Raw genomic sequence first — 16,223 nt, forward strand, 5'->3', positions numbered from 1 at the left:
TACCGCTGAGCTAAATCCCCAACCCCATCTCAAACTTTAATACTTCCACTGTCCGTCTGCACTTCATGTAGACTCTGACCTCCATTTCCCTGTAAACTCTCTAATTGCTTCTAGGGTGACAGTAAGAAATGACAACCTGTCACAATAAAAATTAGCATAAACTCCACAGAGAGAATCAAGCTTTCTCTGATTTGAGAGTAAGGGGTACCTGCTATGTCATTATCCTGCACTCAGAGGCAAGTGGCAGTTAATTCTCCCACGGGTCAGTGTTGGATCAAAGGAGGAAGGTCACAATCTGACTCACATGGAAATTATTCACAGCCAGAACATAAAACACTCCACAGACCAGAAGCACTGCCATCAGTCCTCAGAATGCATTCCAGCCAGGATGCATTTAGAGGCCTCTTGGAATATTTCAAAGTACTCCAGGGGTTGGTGGAAAGGGAATTCTTGAGGTCCTCTTTTCCCACCAATTGAATTTTGCTGATTCTTGCTTTTTTAATTCATCTGGCACTTGAACTGTTTATGTTTTAATTGAGGTAGGAAGGCCACAGAGGCCAGGAGAGGAAGGGAGAGCTCATTTGCAGAGAAAAGTCAAGGCTGGGTGAAGGGTAACTATAGCCTATAATTTTAATTTTTTCAAATCTTATTTTTAATGATGGTTCTTAAAAGCTTTAACTCCTTTGTAGCCCAACACCCACCAGAGGCAGTGGCAAAGAAAGGATATGGAGGAAGTGGACCTGTTTAGAAAGGTTATTTGGAGCAATTCCCATCTGTGTTGTCTGGGAATTGGCAGTTCAGTTCATAGGTTAGCAGGCAGTGGCGACTTGATCCATTTGCAAACACCTCACAGATATACCAGCAGTCCAGCTCCATAGAATTGGGTTAGCAACAGCAGTGACACCACCTAGCAAAGACAGCCAGGCCTCAACCTCTGCTAGTTTCAGCAGAAGGGACTAGGAGGAACACCAGTAAACGTCTCAGCTGTGCCTCTCTCAGGGAAGCAAAGATCAGACCTACAAGCATTGTACGGCTAGCTGTACCAGTAAGCCACGCTCTGTCTCCATCACCTTGGGGGGTCCTATTCATACCCTCCAAACATCATGTGTCTTCCATATGCCTTGCATCCAGTGAGCCCTTGGAAGTGGCAAGGAGTTTTTTGGTGCTTTTCTCCCTATGGAGTCCGGAAAAATACAGCTCAACTATACAATGCAAGGTGGACCAATACATGCATGTCGTTAACAAAGAATCCATTCCGTCCTTTCATGTGCTTGCCTTAGCAGAACATCCTCTTTCCTGTGTCTGCTTCAGTAAAACATTCCTTCATGTGTTTACCCCAACAAAACACCATCCAACTGACTTCCCAAAGAACTCTTAAGTTTCCACTTGAACATCCTGAAAGGGAGGCTAAAGTAGAGATGGCTGCATTTGAAGTTCCTCCTGCTACCAGAGCAAAGAATGAGGAATTTTACAAGTTTTCTGACACTCACCTGTGTTCTCTTTATTAGCTATCTACATATCTACCATGTTTGGCTTATGCTGGGACTCAAACTCTAGAGGCTAGCAAAAAGGGGTAGACCCCACCTCTCTGCATTTTCCTAGATTCTACAGATAGAGCCGAGAAGACCTTTAACATAAAGCCAAGCAAATGTTTGCCCAACTGCTTGTCTTCATTGGTTTACAATTAGAGGTAGGTAGATTTACAGGACCCCCTTTCACCCCTACAGCTAAGAATTTAAAGGGTTTTTCAAATTCTTCTTTTGAATGTCATACTCTGAAGTGTTGAAGTATTTTCTTTAAATATGAGTTTTATTAGACCACAGTGCTTGTAAGATCCTCATACCACACACACTCTGTCTGTCTGTCTGTGGATTATGACCACCATTGGTAAAGCATTGTCATCTAAACCATTAGTAAAGCATCTAAAATGTTCTCACACTCTGCAAATCAGTTTCACCTCTAGTGGTGATAATGCCCTCATTCTGAGATCAGGAAAGAAGACTGTTTTTCCATGCTTTGAAAGGACTTTCTATCTGGAACTTATAAATCAATTACTATCATTAATTGCAATTAATAAGATAGACACATTCTTCCTTTGTTCGTTGACACGGGCCAGGAAAGGAAAGGAGGAAGGGCACAAATATTGGCAGAGTTCCTAAGACATCCCAAGCCCTTTCAACCCATTACCTCCCTCATTTTTTTCTTCTGTGTCTGAAAGCTGAGTGTGAGTACGCCATTTTACAGGTGAATTTGGGTTATAAATTTGCCCAGATTATAAAGTAGAAGTGAGATGCTCCTGTCTCTCTAATTTTAAAAACCCATATTATTTCTTTTGGCAATTTCTCTGGCATTCAGGTGCCTGAGTAATTGTGGGCAGACAACAGGTGTTTGTAGCCGATACTGCAATGTGGCCAGAATGAAGCTAGGGCTGGCTCCTTACCATAGTGCTGTGATATCTGAACTTCTCCTTGCTGACATTTAAAGCTTGAAAACATCTTTCTCAAAGTGGTATTGAAACAAAAATCCACTGTGTTTGTTTCCATCAAACCCTCTACTTTCCTTTCCCAATTGTAGGCTTGATTTTTAGGAAGTTTCCACTAGAGATTTTACCCATATTACTATAAACATCTTAACTGATCTGCTCTTATTTGTTGATAGTAATCCTTGGGATGGCTCTATAATTTCTTTAAAGAATGAAGACTTGCCCTCCTCTAGTCATTTACTATTGTAAATGGTGCCACGAGGAATGTCTCCATGCACAAATACTTTTATCTTCCTTTGGAAGGATTTATCTCAGGATAAATCCTTTGTAGTCAGGAGTTAAGGTCAAAGAATATAGACATTTTTAAAGGCTCCTGAAAAAGTTACTCATGTTGCCTCAAGGAAGTTGTAGTCCTACATTAAAACCCGCCAAAGTATACGTAAAAATTACTTTGAAGATTTACTTGCTTGTAGTTTTGTTTTTTGTTTGTTTGTTTGTTTATTTGTTTGTTTAGCTTGTCAGTATTTTATATTATTCTAAAAGCCAAGATTATTCTGTGCAGCTGCCCTCTGGAGCTGTCATTACTTTTGTCCAACAGGACAATAATCATCTTCTGGTCACTCCTAGGACTCCCTCCTCCAAGAGGTCTCAGTCTCCTACCCAAAAGCCAGACAGCTCTGAATTTGACTTGGCAACCGATATTTACAAGCTCAGAAGATGAATTTTATGTGGAAGTTGAGAGGTGGTCCCAGCAAACAAGAAGTGATCAGCAGAACATCAAAGTGCCTGGGAACCTGACTTCCGTGCTGCTGAACAACTTACTCCCCAGGGAGCAGTACAGCGTCCGAGCTAGAGTCAACACCAAGGCCCAGGGGGAGTGGAGTGAAGAACTCAGGGCCTGGACCCTTAGTGACAGTAAGTAACTCCTGCTGCCCCACCTCACCCAGCAACATTTGCCCACAACTTCCATTCAGGCAGTTCATAGGTGACTGGAGGCTAATTAGTGTCCACTTAATCATTTTAACTTCTTACAGTATTATACTAGAAGGATCCACTGGGCTTTGGACCAGACCATGCTACAATTTGTCCATTCTTGCTGTGGATTTGTTTATTAGTAACAAGAATATCAGTAATAATAATAATAAAGTTTGCTAGGGCTTAAGTTGTTATATGATAGTTTTTAAGGATTATTGTTATTATGTATCTACAGTGGGTGCTGATTGATGATGGATGAGTGTTCCCCAATCCTATGAACAAAAAAAATCTACTTTGGAAAACTTTCATATTCAGAGTTACTATTTATGAGAGCAGTAAAACCCTCTTTAAAAATGTTCTGTAGCCTAAGCTTTTCTAGATCTAGATTGGCTCTATGAAACTTCCCCGTCTTAGACAGTGAGTCTCACTTGCTTCCCGGAATGAGGACTGTGTCTGTGCAATCTGAAGCCAGGGAAGGATGAGCTAGAGATACTGTTTGTGGCCACACGACCTGGCATGTGGTCCTCACCTACCCCAAGTCAAGGTTGTCTGCTACAGCTGTTTCTCTTTGCTCAGTACATGTAGGGGAAACAGCTCCACAGTCCCTCAGTAATACTTTCTTGTACCAGTGAAATGTACCACGAGAATCTGAACTGTTTTGGCAGTGTTTGGGATCATTCATTGTTACAGTTAGAGTTTTTATTGTGATGCTAAAATACCATGACCAAAATCAACTAGGGAGGAAAGGGTTAATTTGGCTGACATCTCATGCTGTAGTCCATAGAAGAAAGCCAAGGAAAGATTTCAAGGCAGGAACTGTAGTAGAGGCCAAGGGAAAACAGTGCTTACAACTGGTTTGCAGCCTGCTTTCTTACATACCTCAAGTGGTCAGGTGTGGCCTCACCCACAATGGGGTGGGGGCCTTCCCAAATCAACACTAATTAAGAAAATGCTACTCAGGCTTGCCTACAGCCCAGTTATGGAAGCATTTCCTCAATCGTGGTTCCCTCTTCTCAGGTAAATCTAGTTTATGTCAAGTTGACAAAAGTAAATAAATAAAACAAACCAGTCCCCAGATCCTAATAAAAGAACCAAAAAAAAAAAAAAATAAAACAAACCAAAACCAAAAGACAAACAGCTAGATCATTCATATTGCATATATATGCATATATATGTATATATACATATAAACACACATTTGTATCCGTATACATGTATATATTATATATATTTACTTATGTGAAAGTTAAAAACTACAGAATCATGTAAGTACCAACATAACACAGAGAATGAACAACTATTATACTCTGTTACATCTGTTTTTAACAACACACATATTAAAATTGTCCATGACTGTTATCCACATTCTGTTTATTTTCTTCTATCTCCATGATTCTTTCCATGCATTTAGTATAGAGGTGTGGAGTCAGATAAACATACACATATATATTCTTCATCCTTTTCTAAATAAACATGATTTATATATTTTAATTTATTTACATCTAACAGGTGCATTTTAAACTTTTGTATAAAATTATATCTTATAAATATGACATATTGCTTTGGATTTATTTTTGTTTAAATTTTTGAGATTTTATTTATTTTTATTTTGTGTGTATGGGCATTTTGCCTACATTTATGTCTGTCCAGCACATGTATGCAGTGCCTGTGGAGGCCAAAGAGGGCATTGGATTTGGACTGGAGTTACCACAGCTGTTAGATGCCATGTGGATACAGGAAATTAAATGCAGGTCTTAACCAGTGCTCTTAAGTCCTAAGTCATCTCTACATTCCCATATAAGTTATTTTAGATAGCACACAGAAATAGTGGGGTTGATTATGACATATATATATATGTATATGTATATATATATATATATATATATCATTGTATCTTGCTTATATTTGTCCTCCTCACTCCAGGACTCTGCCCCTCCTTCACATCCACTCTTGCTAGCTTCCCTCCTTCCCATGTTGTCTTCTCATTTTATGTCATATATGTACACACACATACATATATGTTCATGTTTAAACCTAGATACTGTATATGAAAGAAAACAGGAAGTATTTGTCAGTCTGATCAGATTTGAACCATCCACCTTTCCGAAAGTGTCATAATTTTATCCTACTTTACAACTAATCACTGCATTTTCTTTAACCATTCATCTGCTGACGGACCTGGGTTCTTGTGAGTATGACAGCCATAAACATAGTGTGTAGATTCATGCCTTGTGAGGACTGACATAGGGTATTCTATTGTAGGGTAGTTATTTTTCTATTCTTTTTCTTTTTGCTTTTTTGTATGGCAGAGGCCCACTCTGGAGACTGTCTTGAAACCACTACTAAGTCCAGTTTGTCCTAAAACCAATAACGATCCTTGTCCCAGCCCCCTTAGTTATGCAAATATGGGAATGAACTACCACGCCCAGCTTAGATGACACTTCTAATTTAGATCCATTTGTTTCCTCTCACATAAACATTTTTTTCCATCTTTATTAACTTGAGTATTTCTTATTTACATTTTGATTGTTATTCCCCTTCCCGGTTTCCCGGCCAACATCCCCCTAATCCCTCCCCCTCCCCTTCTTTATGGGTGTTCCCCTCCCCATCCTCCCCCCATTACCACCCTTCCCCCAACAATCACGTTCACTGGGGGTTCAGTCTTGGCAGGACCAAGGGCTTCCCCTTCCACTGGTGCTCTTACTAGGCTATTCATTGCTACCTATGAGGTCAGAGTCCAGGGTCAGTCCATGTATAGTCTTTAGGTAGTGGCTTAGTCCCTGGAAGCTCTGGTTGCTTGACATTGTTGTACTTTTGGGGTCTCGAGCCCCTTCAAGCTCTTCCAGTTCTTTCTCTGATTCCTTCAACGGGGGACCTATTCTCAGTTCAGTGGTTTGCTGCTGGCATTCGCCTCTGTATTTGCTGTATTCTGGCTGTGTCTCTCAGGTGCGATCTACATCCAGCTCCTGTCGGTCTGCACTTCTTTGCTTCATCCATCTTGTCTAATTGGGTGGCTGTATATGTATGGACCACATGTGGGGCAGGCTCTGAATGGGTGTTCCTTCAGTCTCTGTTTTAATCTTTGCCTCTCCCTTCCCTGCCAAGGGTATTCTTTTTCCTCATTTAAAGAAGGAGTGAAGCATTCACATTTTGATCATCCGTCTTGAGTTTCGTTTGTTCTAGGCATCTAGGGTAATTCAAGCATTTGGGCTAATAGCCACTTATCAATGAGTGCATACCATGTATGTCTTTCTGTGATTGGGTTAGCTCACTCAGGATGATATTTTCCAGTTCCAACCATTTGCCTACGAATTTCATAAAGTCGTTGTTTTTGATAGCTGAGTAATATTCCATTGTGTAGATGTACCACATTTTCTGTATCCATTCCTCTGTTGAAGGGCATCTGGGTTCTTTCCAGTTTCTGGCTATTATAAATAAGGCTGCGGTGAACATAGTGGAGCACATGTCTCTTTTGTATGTTGAGGAATCTTTTGGGTATATGCCCAAGAGAGGTATAGCTGGATCCTCAGGCAGTTCAATGTCCAATTTTCTGAGGAACCTCCAGACTGATTTCCAGAATGGTTTTACCAGTCTGCAATCCCACCAACAATGAAGGAGTGTTCCTCTTTCTCCACATCCTCGCCAGCATCTGCTGTCACCTGAGTTTTTGATCTTAGCCATTCTCACTGGTGTGAGGTGAAATCTCAGGGTTGTTTTGATTTGCATTTCCCTTATGACTAAAGATGTTGAACATTTCTTTAGGTGTTTCTCAGCCATTTGGCATTCCTCAGCTGTGAATTCTTTGTTTAGCTCTGAACCCCATTTTTTAATAGGGTTATTTGTTTCCCTGCGGTCTAACTTCTTGAGTTCTTTGTATATTTTGGATATAAGGCCTCTATCTGTTGTAGGATTGGTAAAGATCTTTTTCCAATCTCTTGGTTGCCGTTTTGTCCTAACCACAGTGTTCTTTGCCTTACAGAAGCTTTGCAGTTTTATGAGATCCCATTTGTCGATTCTTGATCTTAGAGCATAAGCCATTGGTGTTTTGTTCAGGAAATTTTTTCCAGTCCATGTATAGTCTTTAGGTAGTGGCTTAGTCCCTGGAAGCTCTGGTTGGTTGGCATTGTTGCTCTTATGGGTCGTAAGCCCCTTCAGCTCTTTCAGTCCGTTCTCTGATTCCTTCAACGAGGGTCCTCAGTTCAGTGGTTTGCTGCTGGCATTTGTCTATGTATTTGCTGTATTCTGGCTGTGTCTCTCAGGAGAGATCTACATCCGGCTCCTGTCGGCCTGCACTTCTTTGCTTCATCCATCTTATCTGATTGGGTGGCTATATATGTATGGGCCACATGTGGGGCATGGTTTCCATAGTAACTACACAGGTTTGTGGCTTCAGCTCCTGTGGGTAAGGGTCACTCTTTCTCCATATCCCCACAGAACCTGTAATTTGTTTCCTTGATGGCAGTCATTCTGCTAACGAGTGAGGGACGATCTCAACACAGCTTTTATCTGTATTTCCCTGGTGGCTGAACATATTTTCAGAAGTTCACTGGCCGTTTGAATTTATTCTTTTGAGAAGTGCCTGTTCATTTCATGAGCCTCCTTACTGACTGGGTGTTTGGGGTTTCCTGACCAGGGTCTTTAGCCTTCTTCCTGATTAGGTATTTGAGGGTTTTTAATGCTTAATGCTTTGAATTCTTTACAGATGCGGACATCAAACTACTGTCAGAGGTGTCAGATGTGTAACTGGCAAAGATTTTCTCCCATTTCTTAAGCTGTGTCTTCATCCCAGTGATGCAGAAGCTTTTAAATTTCATGCAATCTTTCTTTTTGCATCTTCAAAAATCTTTCAATTTTCTGTGTTATGTTGGTACTTACATGCTATTTAGTGTCCTTTTAAGAAATCCCTTGCCTTGAAGCATTTCCCTGTTTTTCTAGCAGGTTGAGAGTTTCAGGCCTCACATAGTCCTTAATCCGTTTTGAATTGATTTTTGTACAGGGGGAGACATAGGAATCTAGCTAGCTTCATATATCTATGTCTGGATAGCTAGTTTTCTTAGCATCATTTTCTGAAGAGACTGTCTTTTCTCCAGTGTGCGTTTTATAACTTTGTTTAAACTAGGTGGTTGTAGTTATGGGGGCTCATTTCTGAGTTCTCTGTTACAGTTAATTAATCCACCTGACTGTTTTCATTGCATTGCTGTGCTATTTCTGTTATGAATCTCTATTTGTGTCTTTTGTGCTTTCATATAAACATATGGGCTTTTTCTTTTCTCCCCCTTTGGACTTTTTCTTTAGTTCTATGATCGATGTTATTAGACTTCTAAAATAAGGAGTGTGTTGTATCTGTAGATTGCATTGGGTAATGTAGCCATTTTCACACTGCCAATCTATGAGCATGGGAGGTCTTTCGATTCTGTAGTGGCTTTAGCTTCTTCCTTAGGTGTTTTAAAGTTTTCGTTGTGGGGGTCTTTCACCTCTTGGTTCATTTCCAGGCTATTCATTTGAAGCTAGCATGCCCATGAATGTTCTTCTTGGTGAGTTCACTATTCATATATAGGAAATAGTGAGTTTTGTCGTGTTGAGACAGAGTTTCATGTATTACAGGCTGGCCTTGAGCTTGCTATGAAGCTGAAGATGACTTTGCACTTCTGATCCTCCTGCCTCCACCTCCTGATCTGAGGTCTGGAATACAGGCATGTACCATCACAGCTCATGTATGCACTGCTGGGGATAGAACGCAGGGCTTCAGGCTAGGTGAGCTCTCTACCAAGCAAGTCACACCCCCCAGTCCTCAGCTTGCTTATTTTTGTATCTTTATCTTGTATCTTGCTACTTGTTTGAAACTTGTTATCAGATCTGTTTCCTTTTGAATCTCTAAGTAGAAGATGGTGCTTACTACAAATGGAGATAATTCAATTTGATACTCCTATTTTATTTTTATCCTTATCTTACTAAGTCTTAATGTATTTAAGAGGGGAGTCAGTGAAGTCTTGCCTCACTACTAATTTAGAGGTAAAAATTCAGCATTTGCCCACTTAATAAATGTTCCTTAGTGTGTGTGTGTGTGTGTGTGTGTGTGTGTGTAGTCTTTATTATGTTAAGATGCATCCTTTCTTTTCCCACTTTCTTTAGGGCTTTTATTAAAAAGGGGTCAAATGTCTTTTTTGAGATGATCATGTGATTTCTGTTTTTAAGTCTGTTTGTGTACTATTTGACACTTACTAATATATTTTGAGCAATCCTTGTATCCCTTGAACAGAACCACCTTGTCATAGTGCTTCTTACTAATATGTTCTTGGATTCAGTTTGAGGGTACTTTATTGTGGTTTTTTGCATCTAAATTAATCAGAGAAATCTGACTACAGTGCGTGTGCATGTGCGTGTGTGACTGTTTTACCCATTTTGGATATTATGATAATACCAACTTTGTAGAAGGGGTTTGGTAGTGTTACTTCCTTTTATATTTTATCAAACAATTGGAGTAGCATTAAAGTCAACTCTTTGTGAAAGTGTTGGTAGAATTCAGCATTGAGTGTGTCTAGTCCTGGGATTTTCTTTGTTGGAAATTATATTAATACAATTAATTATATAATTAATTATATAATCTCATTGCTTGTTATAGATCTTTTTATGGTATTTACATTTTCTTGGTTTAATTTGGTAAGTCTTGGGAATGTATGAATGTAGTCTATATTTTCTAAAATTTTAAAGAAGACAAGTGATCAAATATAATGATCCTCTAAGTTCTTTGGAATCTATTTTTTAAGCGTGTGTGTGTGTGTGTGTGTGTGTGTGTGTGTGTGTGTGTTTGCATGTGTATGTGTACAAGTAGAGGACAAATTGCAGCAGAAATTGACCTCAGGTTTTCAGGTGTGGCAACCTTTACCTTTTGATACATCTAATTCGTCCCTGGAATCTATTCTAATATATATATATATATATATATATATATATTTACATATATATTTTTTTCTCCATCTTTTTAAATTGTGTATTTCTTATTTACATTTCAATTGTTATTCCCTTTCCCAGTTTCCAGGCCAACATCTCCCTAACCCTTCCCTTCTACATGGTTGTTTCCCTCCCCATCCTCCCCCCATTACTGCCCCCCCAACAATCCCATTCACTGGGGAGTTCAGTCTTGGCAAGGGCTTCCTCTTCCACTGGTGCTCTTACTAGGCTATGCATTGCTACCTATGAGGTCAGAGTCCAGGGTCAGTCCATGTATAGTCTTTAGGTAGTGGCTTAGTCCCTGGAAGCTCTGGTTGCTTGGCATTGTTGTACATATGGGGTCTCGAGCCCCTTCAAGCTCCTCCAGTCCTTTCTCTGATTCCTTCAATGGGGGTCCTATTCTCAGTTCAGTGGTTTAATGATGGCATTCGCCTCTGTATTTGCTGTATTCTGGCTGTGTCTCTCAGGAGAGATCTATATCCGGTTCCTATCTTTATTTCTAATTTTATAAATTTGGGTATATTTTTCTTGGTCTTGTTAACTTTGGCTAAGAACTTGTTGACCTTATATCTTCAAAGAATCTTGTTTCATTCTTTGTATTGTGCTTTCAGTTTTCAAGTCACTAATGTCTGTCCTAATCTTTATTATTTCTTTCAGTCTAGTGCTTTGGTGGTAGCCATATTTTTATTTTTCTGTGACCTTGAAGTTCATCCTTAATTAGTTGAAAGCTCATGATTTTTTAATGTAAGAACTCATGGATATACACATTTTCTTTAATATGTTTGCTATATCCCAAACATTCTAGTAAATTGTTCATTCATTTTCATTTGCGTCTATTAATTTCTCAACTTACTTCTTGATTTCTTAAGCTACCCATTGGTCATTCAAGAGTGTGTTCTTCATTCTCCCAGTATTTGTATTGTTTCTGTGGCTTCTCTTATTATTGATTTCTATTTTGATTCTACCATAATCTTGCAGGACAGAAGTAATTGTTTCAATATTTCGTGTAGTTTTTGAGACACGAATCTCAGGCTGGCCTCAAAGTTGCTATGCTGCTAAGAATGTTCTTAAATTCCTGATCCTCCAGAATCCACCTAGTGATCACAAGATTTCCAGATGTGTATGACTATGCCTACTTTAGGTTCCATTAGTGGTCAAACCGAGGACTTTACTAACTGAACTCCAGCCCCGGCCCCAGTACTTTTATATTTAAAACAGTTGCTTCATGGCCAAAAATGTAATCTATCTTACAAAACGTTCTAAAACCATTGAGTGGAGTATTCTATAAGTGTCATCTAAGTGCATATTATGAAATAGGAAACTGAAATTTTCTTTGTTGATTTTTAATCTGAACAGTATTGATAATAATATGGTATTAAAGTTATGAAGTATATTAAAGTTGATTCATATTTATTCTATGAAATTGGAAGCACCAAATATTCAAAGCATATGTATTTACAAACATTATGTCTTTTCAATGGTTTCTTATTTATGAGTTGAGATTAATTTTTGTTTAAAGTTTACTAAAGCAGTTATCAGAACATCTGGATTATCTTACTTTCCATGTCTTGATCAGCCAACCTTCATTCTTTCACTTGGTTTGAATGTCTTTGCCAGTGATGTGTGTTTCTTGAGAACTACAGATAGTTGATTCCTATTTTGTATTCCATTAAGGACATCTGCATCTTTTTAATTAGAGGGTTAAGACCATTTATACTTATGTTTATCACTGAAAGACATTTGCTAAAACTTGTAACATTGTTGAGTTTTCTTCTGGTTTGTTGAGTTATTGTTTGTTCTCTATTTATATTGGTTTACTGGTTTACAGTGTTAGACAGGATAGATTCCTTCTCAGTTCTCTTTAGTTTAATTTTTCTTCTTATGAAATTTATTGTCTCTGGTGCTCTCAATTGAGATTGTCTTTTCTTTCTCTGTGCATAGTATTCATTTGAGCACCATTTGCAGTAATTTGTTCGTGGTTCCAAACTGCCTTAGTGTTTGCTTAGCCTTATTTCTATGTTAATTTTAATAGATATCTTTGCTGGATACAATAATTCTGGTTGTCAGTCTTTTTATTTCCAGGAACTTATAGAGCTTCTGTTGATAGGTCTGATGTTATTCTGATGAGTTTGCATTTGTAAATGGATTGGAGATTTTTCTCTAACATCTTTTAATATCATGTTTTTTTTTGTCTTCTTGGCATGTTGCATGTAATATGTTGTGGAAAAGTTCTTATTTGGCTCTGTTCATTGGAAGTTGTTAATGCCTCTTGTGCTTGGATATCTATTTCTTTCTATACCTGAAATTTTTATTAATTGTCTCCATGCCTTTGATTTTGAATTTCAACTTCTTCGACTCTATGGATGCTAACTTACATGTGAACTTTTGATTATATTCCAAGGGTCTGAGGTGTTATAGTCATGCTTATTAATTTTTGTATACACACACACACACACACACACACACACACACACATATTTATAGGGGCCTCTGCCTGTGTACATACTCAGAACCCATAGAAGAAAGTTAGGTGTTCTATCACTCTCTGTCTTGTTAAGACAGGGTCTCTCATTGAACTGGAGTTAGGCTTGTGGTAGCATGCCCCAGTGGTCCTAATCCTCTTAGTATGTTATCTTTGTAGTCTGATTCCCCTCCCCCCATGGTTAAAATTTGAATATAGTGAGTTTTTAAAACTTTATATTCCATTCCTGATAGTTTTCCTTCTGCTTAGTCTAGTCTATTGGTAATACTTTCTACTGTTTTTTTTTTAATCAAATGAGATTTTAATTTCTAATATCTTCCCCATCTCGTTTTTCTTGTTGAAGTTTTCTTCTGCATTGCTGGAATTTTCCTCCCCTATTGCTGATTTTTCTCATCTATTTTGAGACTTTTTGGTTCTGAGTTGGTTTACTTATTTCATTCATTTCTTTACTTGTATCCTCTTTGAGGTCACTGTTTACTTTTACAAATAAATTTTGAATTCTTTATCTAATTCTTTACCCATTCTAATAGCTTTGAATTTAGTAGTGAAAAGCATGATCTTTTAAGGATTCCTATTGTCTTTGTTTTTCAGGTTTCTTGTGCTTTCCTGTTATAATCTACTTGTCTATTGGTTGGGAGCCTGCTTCTGGCTTTACTTGAGATTTAGTAAGCAGTAATCACAAGAAAAGAGAAAGCGAACTCCTTGTTACAGCAGCAGTGCTCAGTTGAACAGGTTTTATAAGTGCATCTCAGGTCAACCAAAGGCCAGCCACATACCATCTCATAGACTGTCAGTTACTACAGGACAGAAAATAGAAAAAAATCACTAAGAATGTGTCACGTAGTAAAAATTGCTTAGTGTAAATGTGGAGATGGTAAGTGAATGATATAAAGGGCGGGGCCAGTGAAAAGGAAAAGTAGACGCAGAGTTAAATAAATGGGGGACAAAGAAGAATAGAAAAGGATGTTATGAAGGAAACATGAAAAGAGCAAGATATATACATTTTTAGGGGAGTAAGAGATAGCACATTTCACGGGTGTTTTTTGAAAATGCGAGTTCAGAGACCTGGCTTTCAGTAAAAGCTGTGTGTGGTGGGTTGCATCTATAATTCCAACACCAGGAGGGAGAGAGAGAAGGATCCTTTGACTTCACTGGTGGGTGACTCCATCTCAAAAACTAAGATAATTGAGGAAGACACTGGATGTCAACCTCTGGCCTCCACACAAACCTATATGTGCAGTCTTGTGTATCCACACAGATACATATACAAATACTCTTAGCTGAAAGACTTCCCAATAAGGAAAATTTCATAAACAAAGTTATATGCAAGTGAGAATGAAAACATTAATAAAAACATAGATGCTCTTAGGAATCAGATAGTCAGACAGCACAAAAAGTAGAGTAAAGAAGGGGGCACAAAGGGCAAAAAGAGAATTGAAAAGAGTTTGCTTAATAACTATATAAACTATATAGTTATATAATAACTATATAAACAAAATCAGAAGAATGCATAAAATTTTAAAAAAGGAAAGAAAGTTTGAAATACTTCTTTTATTTTCTCCTGAGTCTTTATATTATCACATCACATAGAGGCAGCTTCCAGTCCACCATTTTACCCAGGAGTCTTTACTATGCCATTTATCAATTTTTTTAAATATGTAAGTTGTCATTATTTATTTTGCTACCACACCAAAACATTGTCATGTCTAGTCTTATGCATGTTCCATGCACAGGACTGAAAACTTCTCCAGAGAACATGCCCAGAAGGGAAGTTCATGTGCACAGTTCCTCTGAAAAAAGATAGTGAGTGTGTGCTGTGCCCGGGAGTGCAAAAAAAACTACTGCATTTCCTCTGTCCATCTCCATAGACTTCCTCTGTGCTGACAAACCTGATGGTGTCAGCCAGTTACAGTTTTACCAATCTTAAAAGCCTACTAGAGCTCATGATTGTTGTGAAGAGAATCTCAGGGAGACTGCAAAAATGATTCTGTCCTGGGAACCTCAGAACATGTCTTTCTCACTCTGCCTGTGTCCCTGAAGGGAAAATGCTCTCACTTTTCTCAAGTCTTATCTGTAAGGGCTCAACACATTTTTCTTACACATACACTAGTGTGTTTGCTATCTGTGAATGTGTTTGGGGTAAAGATAACCATATGGCACCATGGCTAAGACAATGGACTCTGGAGCCAGACTCCCAGATTAGAGTCCTGCTTCTGCCTAACCATGGTGCAACCTTAACTGAGACTCAAATCTCTCTGTGTCTCACAGTAAGGAAATGAGTTAAAATATGGAATAGTAAGTACATGGCATATTTAAGTACCAAGTGAATGTTAATCTTTTCATTCCATCCAGCATCAACAACATTGTAGAGAGGTTCGTGAAGGAACACGAATCCCTAAGCCTTCACTTACCATAAGGATACAAACATTCAAGGCATGTTTTGTATTCTCTACTCTGGAATCACATAACAGAAATCACAGTACCATTGCCAGTGAGCGAGCCAGCATGTGAGGGAGTATTCTTCCTATTCACGTTAGTGAATGGTGCTGAATGACTTGACCTGAGCCCTCCCTCAAAACCACAGTCATCTAAGAGGCAGCAATGTGTTTTAAATGAATTATTTTTTTTTAAATTTCTAGTTCTCCCTCCTCAACCAGAAAACATCAAGATCACCAACATCACTGATTACACAGCTCTGGTTTCTTGGACAATCGTGGACGGCTATTCGATTTCTTCCATCATCATCCGGTATAAGGTTCAGGGCAAAAATGAAGACCAGCACATTGACGTGAAGATCAAGAATGCCACCATCACTCAATACCAGCTCAAGGGCCTAGAGCCAGAGACTACATACCATGTGGATATTTTTGCTGAGAACAACATAGGATCAAGCAACCCAGCCTTTTCCCAAGAAATTAGGACACTTCCAGGTTGGTAGTTGAGTAGTATTTCTATAAGGTTCTTTCAGGCATCATCGGAGAAGCCTTGTTGTCTTGAGATATTTGCTTCATATGTATTCTAAGTGTCATCATTCATTTGTCCTAGTAAGTGTTATCTTACTATATAAATCCTTAAAATAAAAATGTCCTGAGAAAGATCTCTAGTGATTAATTTTTTGTTATTAAACCTTAGAATTAATTAGCCTCAGGTGCATCCCATTCAATAGTCTAAGAAAGAGGTGTACAATGTGAGTTTCAGCTTTGTAAAGAGGTACGTAGAACCTGCTTATGGGAAACAGGCTGAGTGGATATTTTTCTGTGTGTGTGTGTGTGTGTGTGTGTGTGTGTGTGTATGCATGTGTGCGTGTGCATGTGTACCATGTGGTGGTGATGG

The 16,223-nt window shown here is 38.6% G+C and overlaps 1 protein-coding gene across 1 annotated transcript in view; it reads left to right on the top strand.

Moving 5' to 3' along the window:
• Tek (TEK receptor tyrosine kinase) overlaps positions 1-16,223 on the top strand; it is a 120,450-nt gene that overhangs the window by 74,823 nt on the left and 29,404 nt on the right. Inside the window, 2 exon segments of the mRNA NM_001105737.1 lie at positions 3,110-3,397; positions 15,530-15,820. Of these exon segments, the coding sequence (NP_001099207.1) occupies positions 3,110-3,397; positions 15,530-15,820 (579 nt within the window).

The sequence above is a fragment of the Rattus norvegicus genome, chromosome 5 (genome assembly GCF_021556685.1).
Source record: "Rattus norvegicus strain SHRSP/BbbUtx chromosome 5, alternate assembly SHRSP_T2T, whole genome shotgun sequence".
In the NCBI taxonomy this organism is placed as follows: domain Eukaryota; kingdom Metazoa; phylum Chordata; class Mammalia; order Rodentia; family Muridae; genus Rattus; species Rattus norvegicus.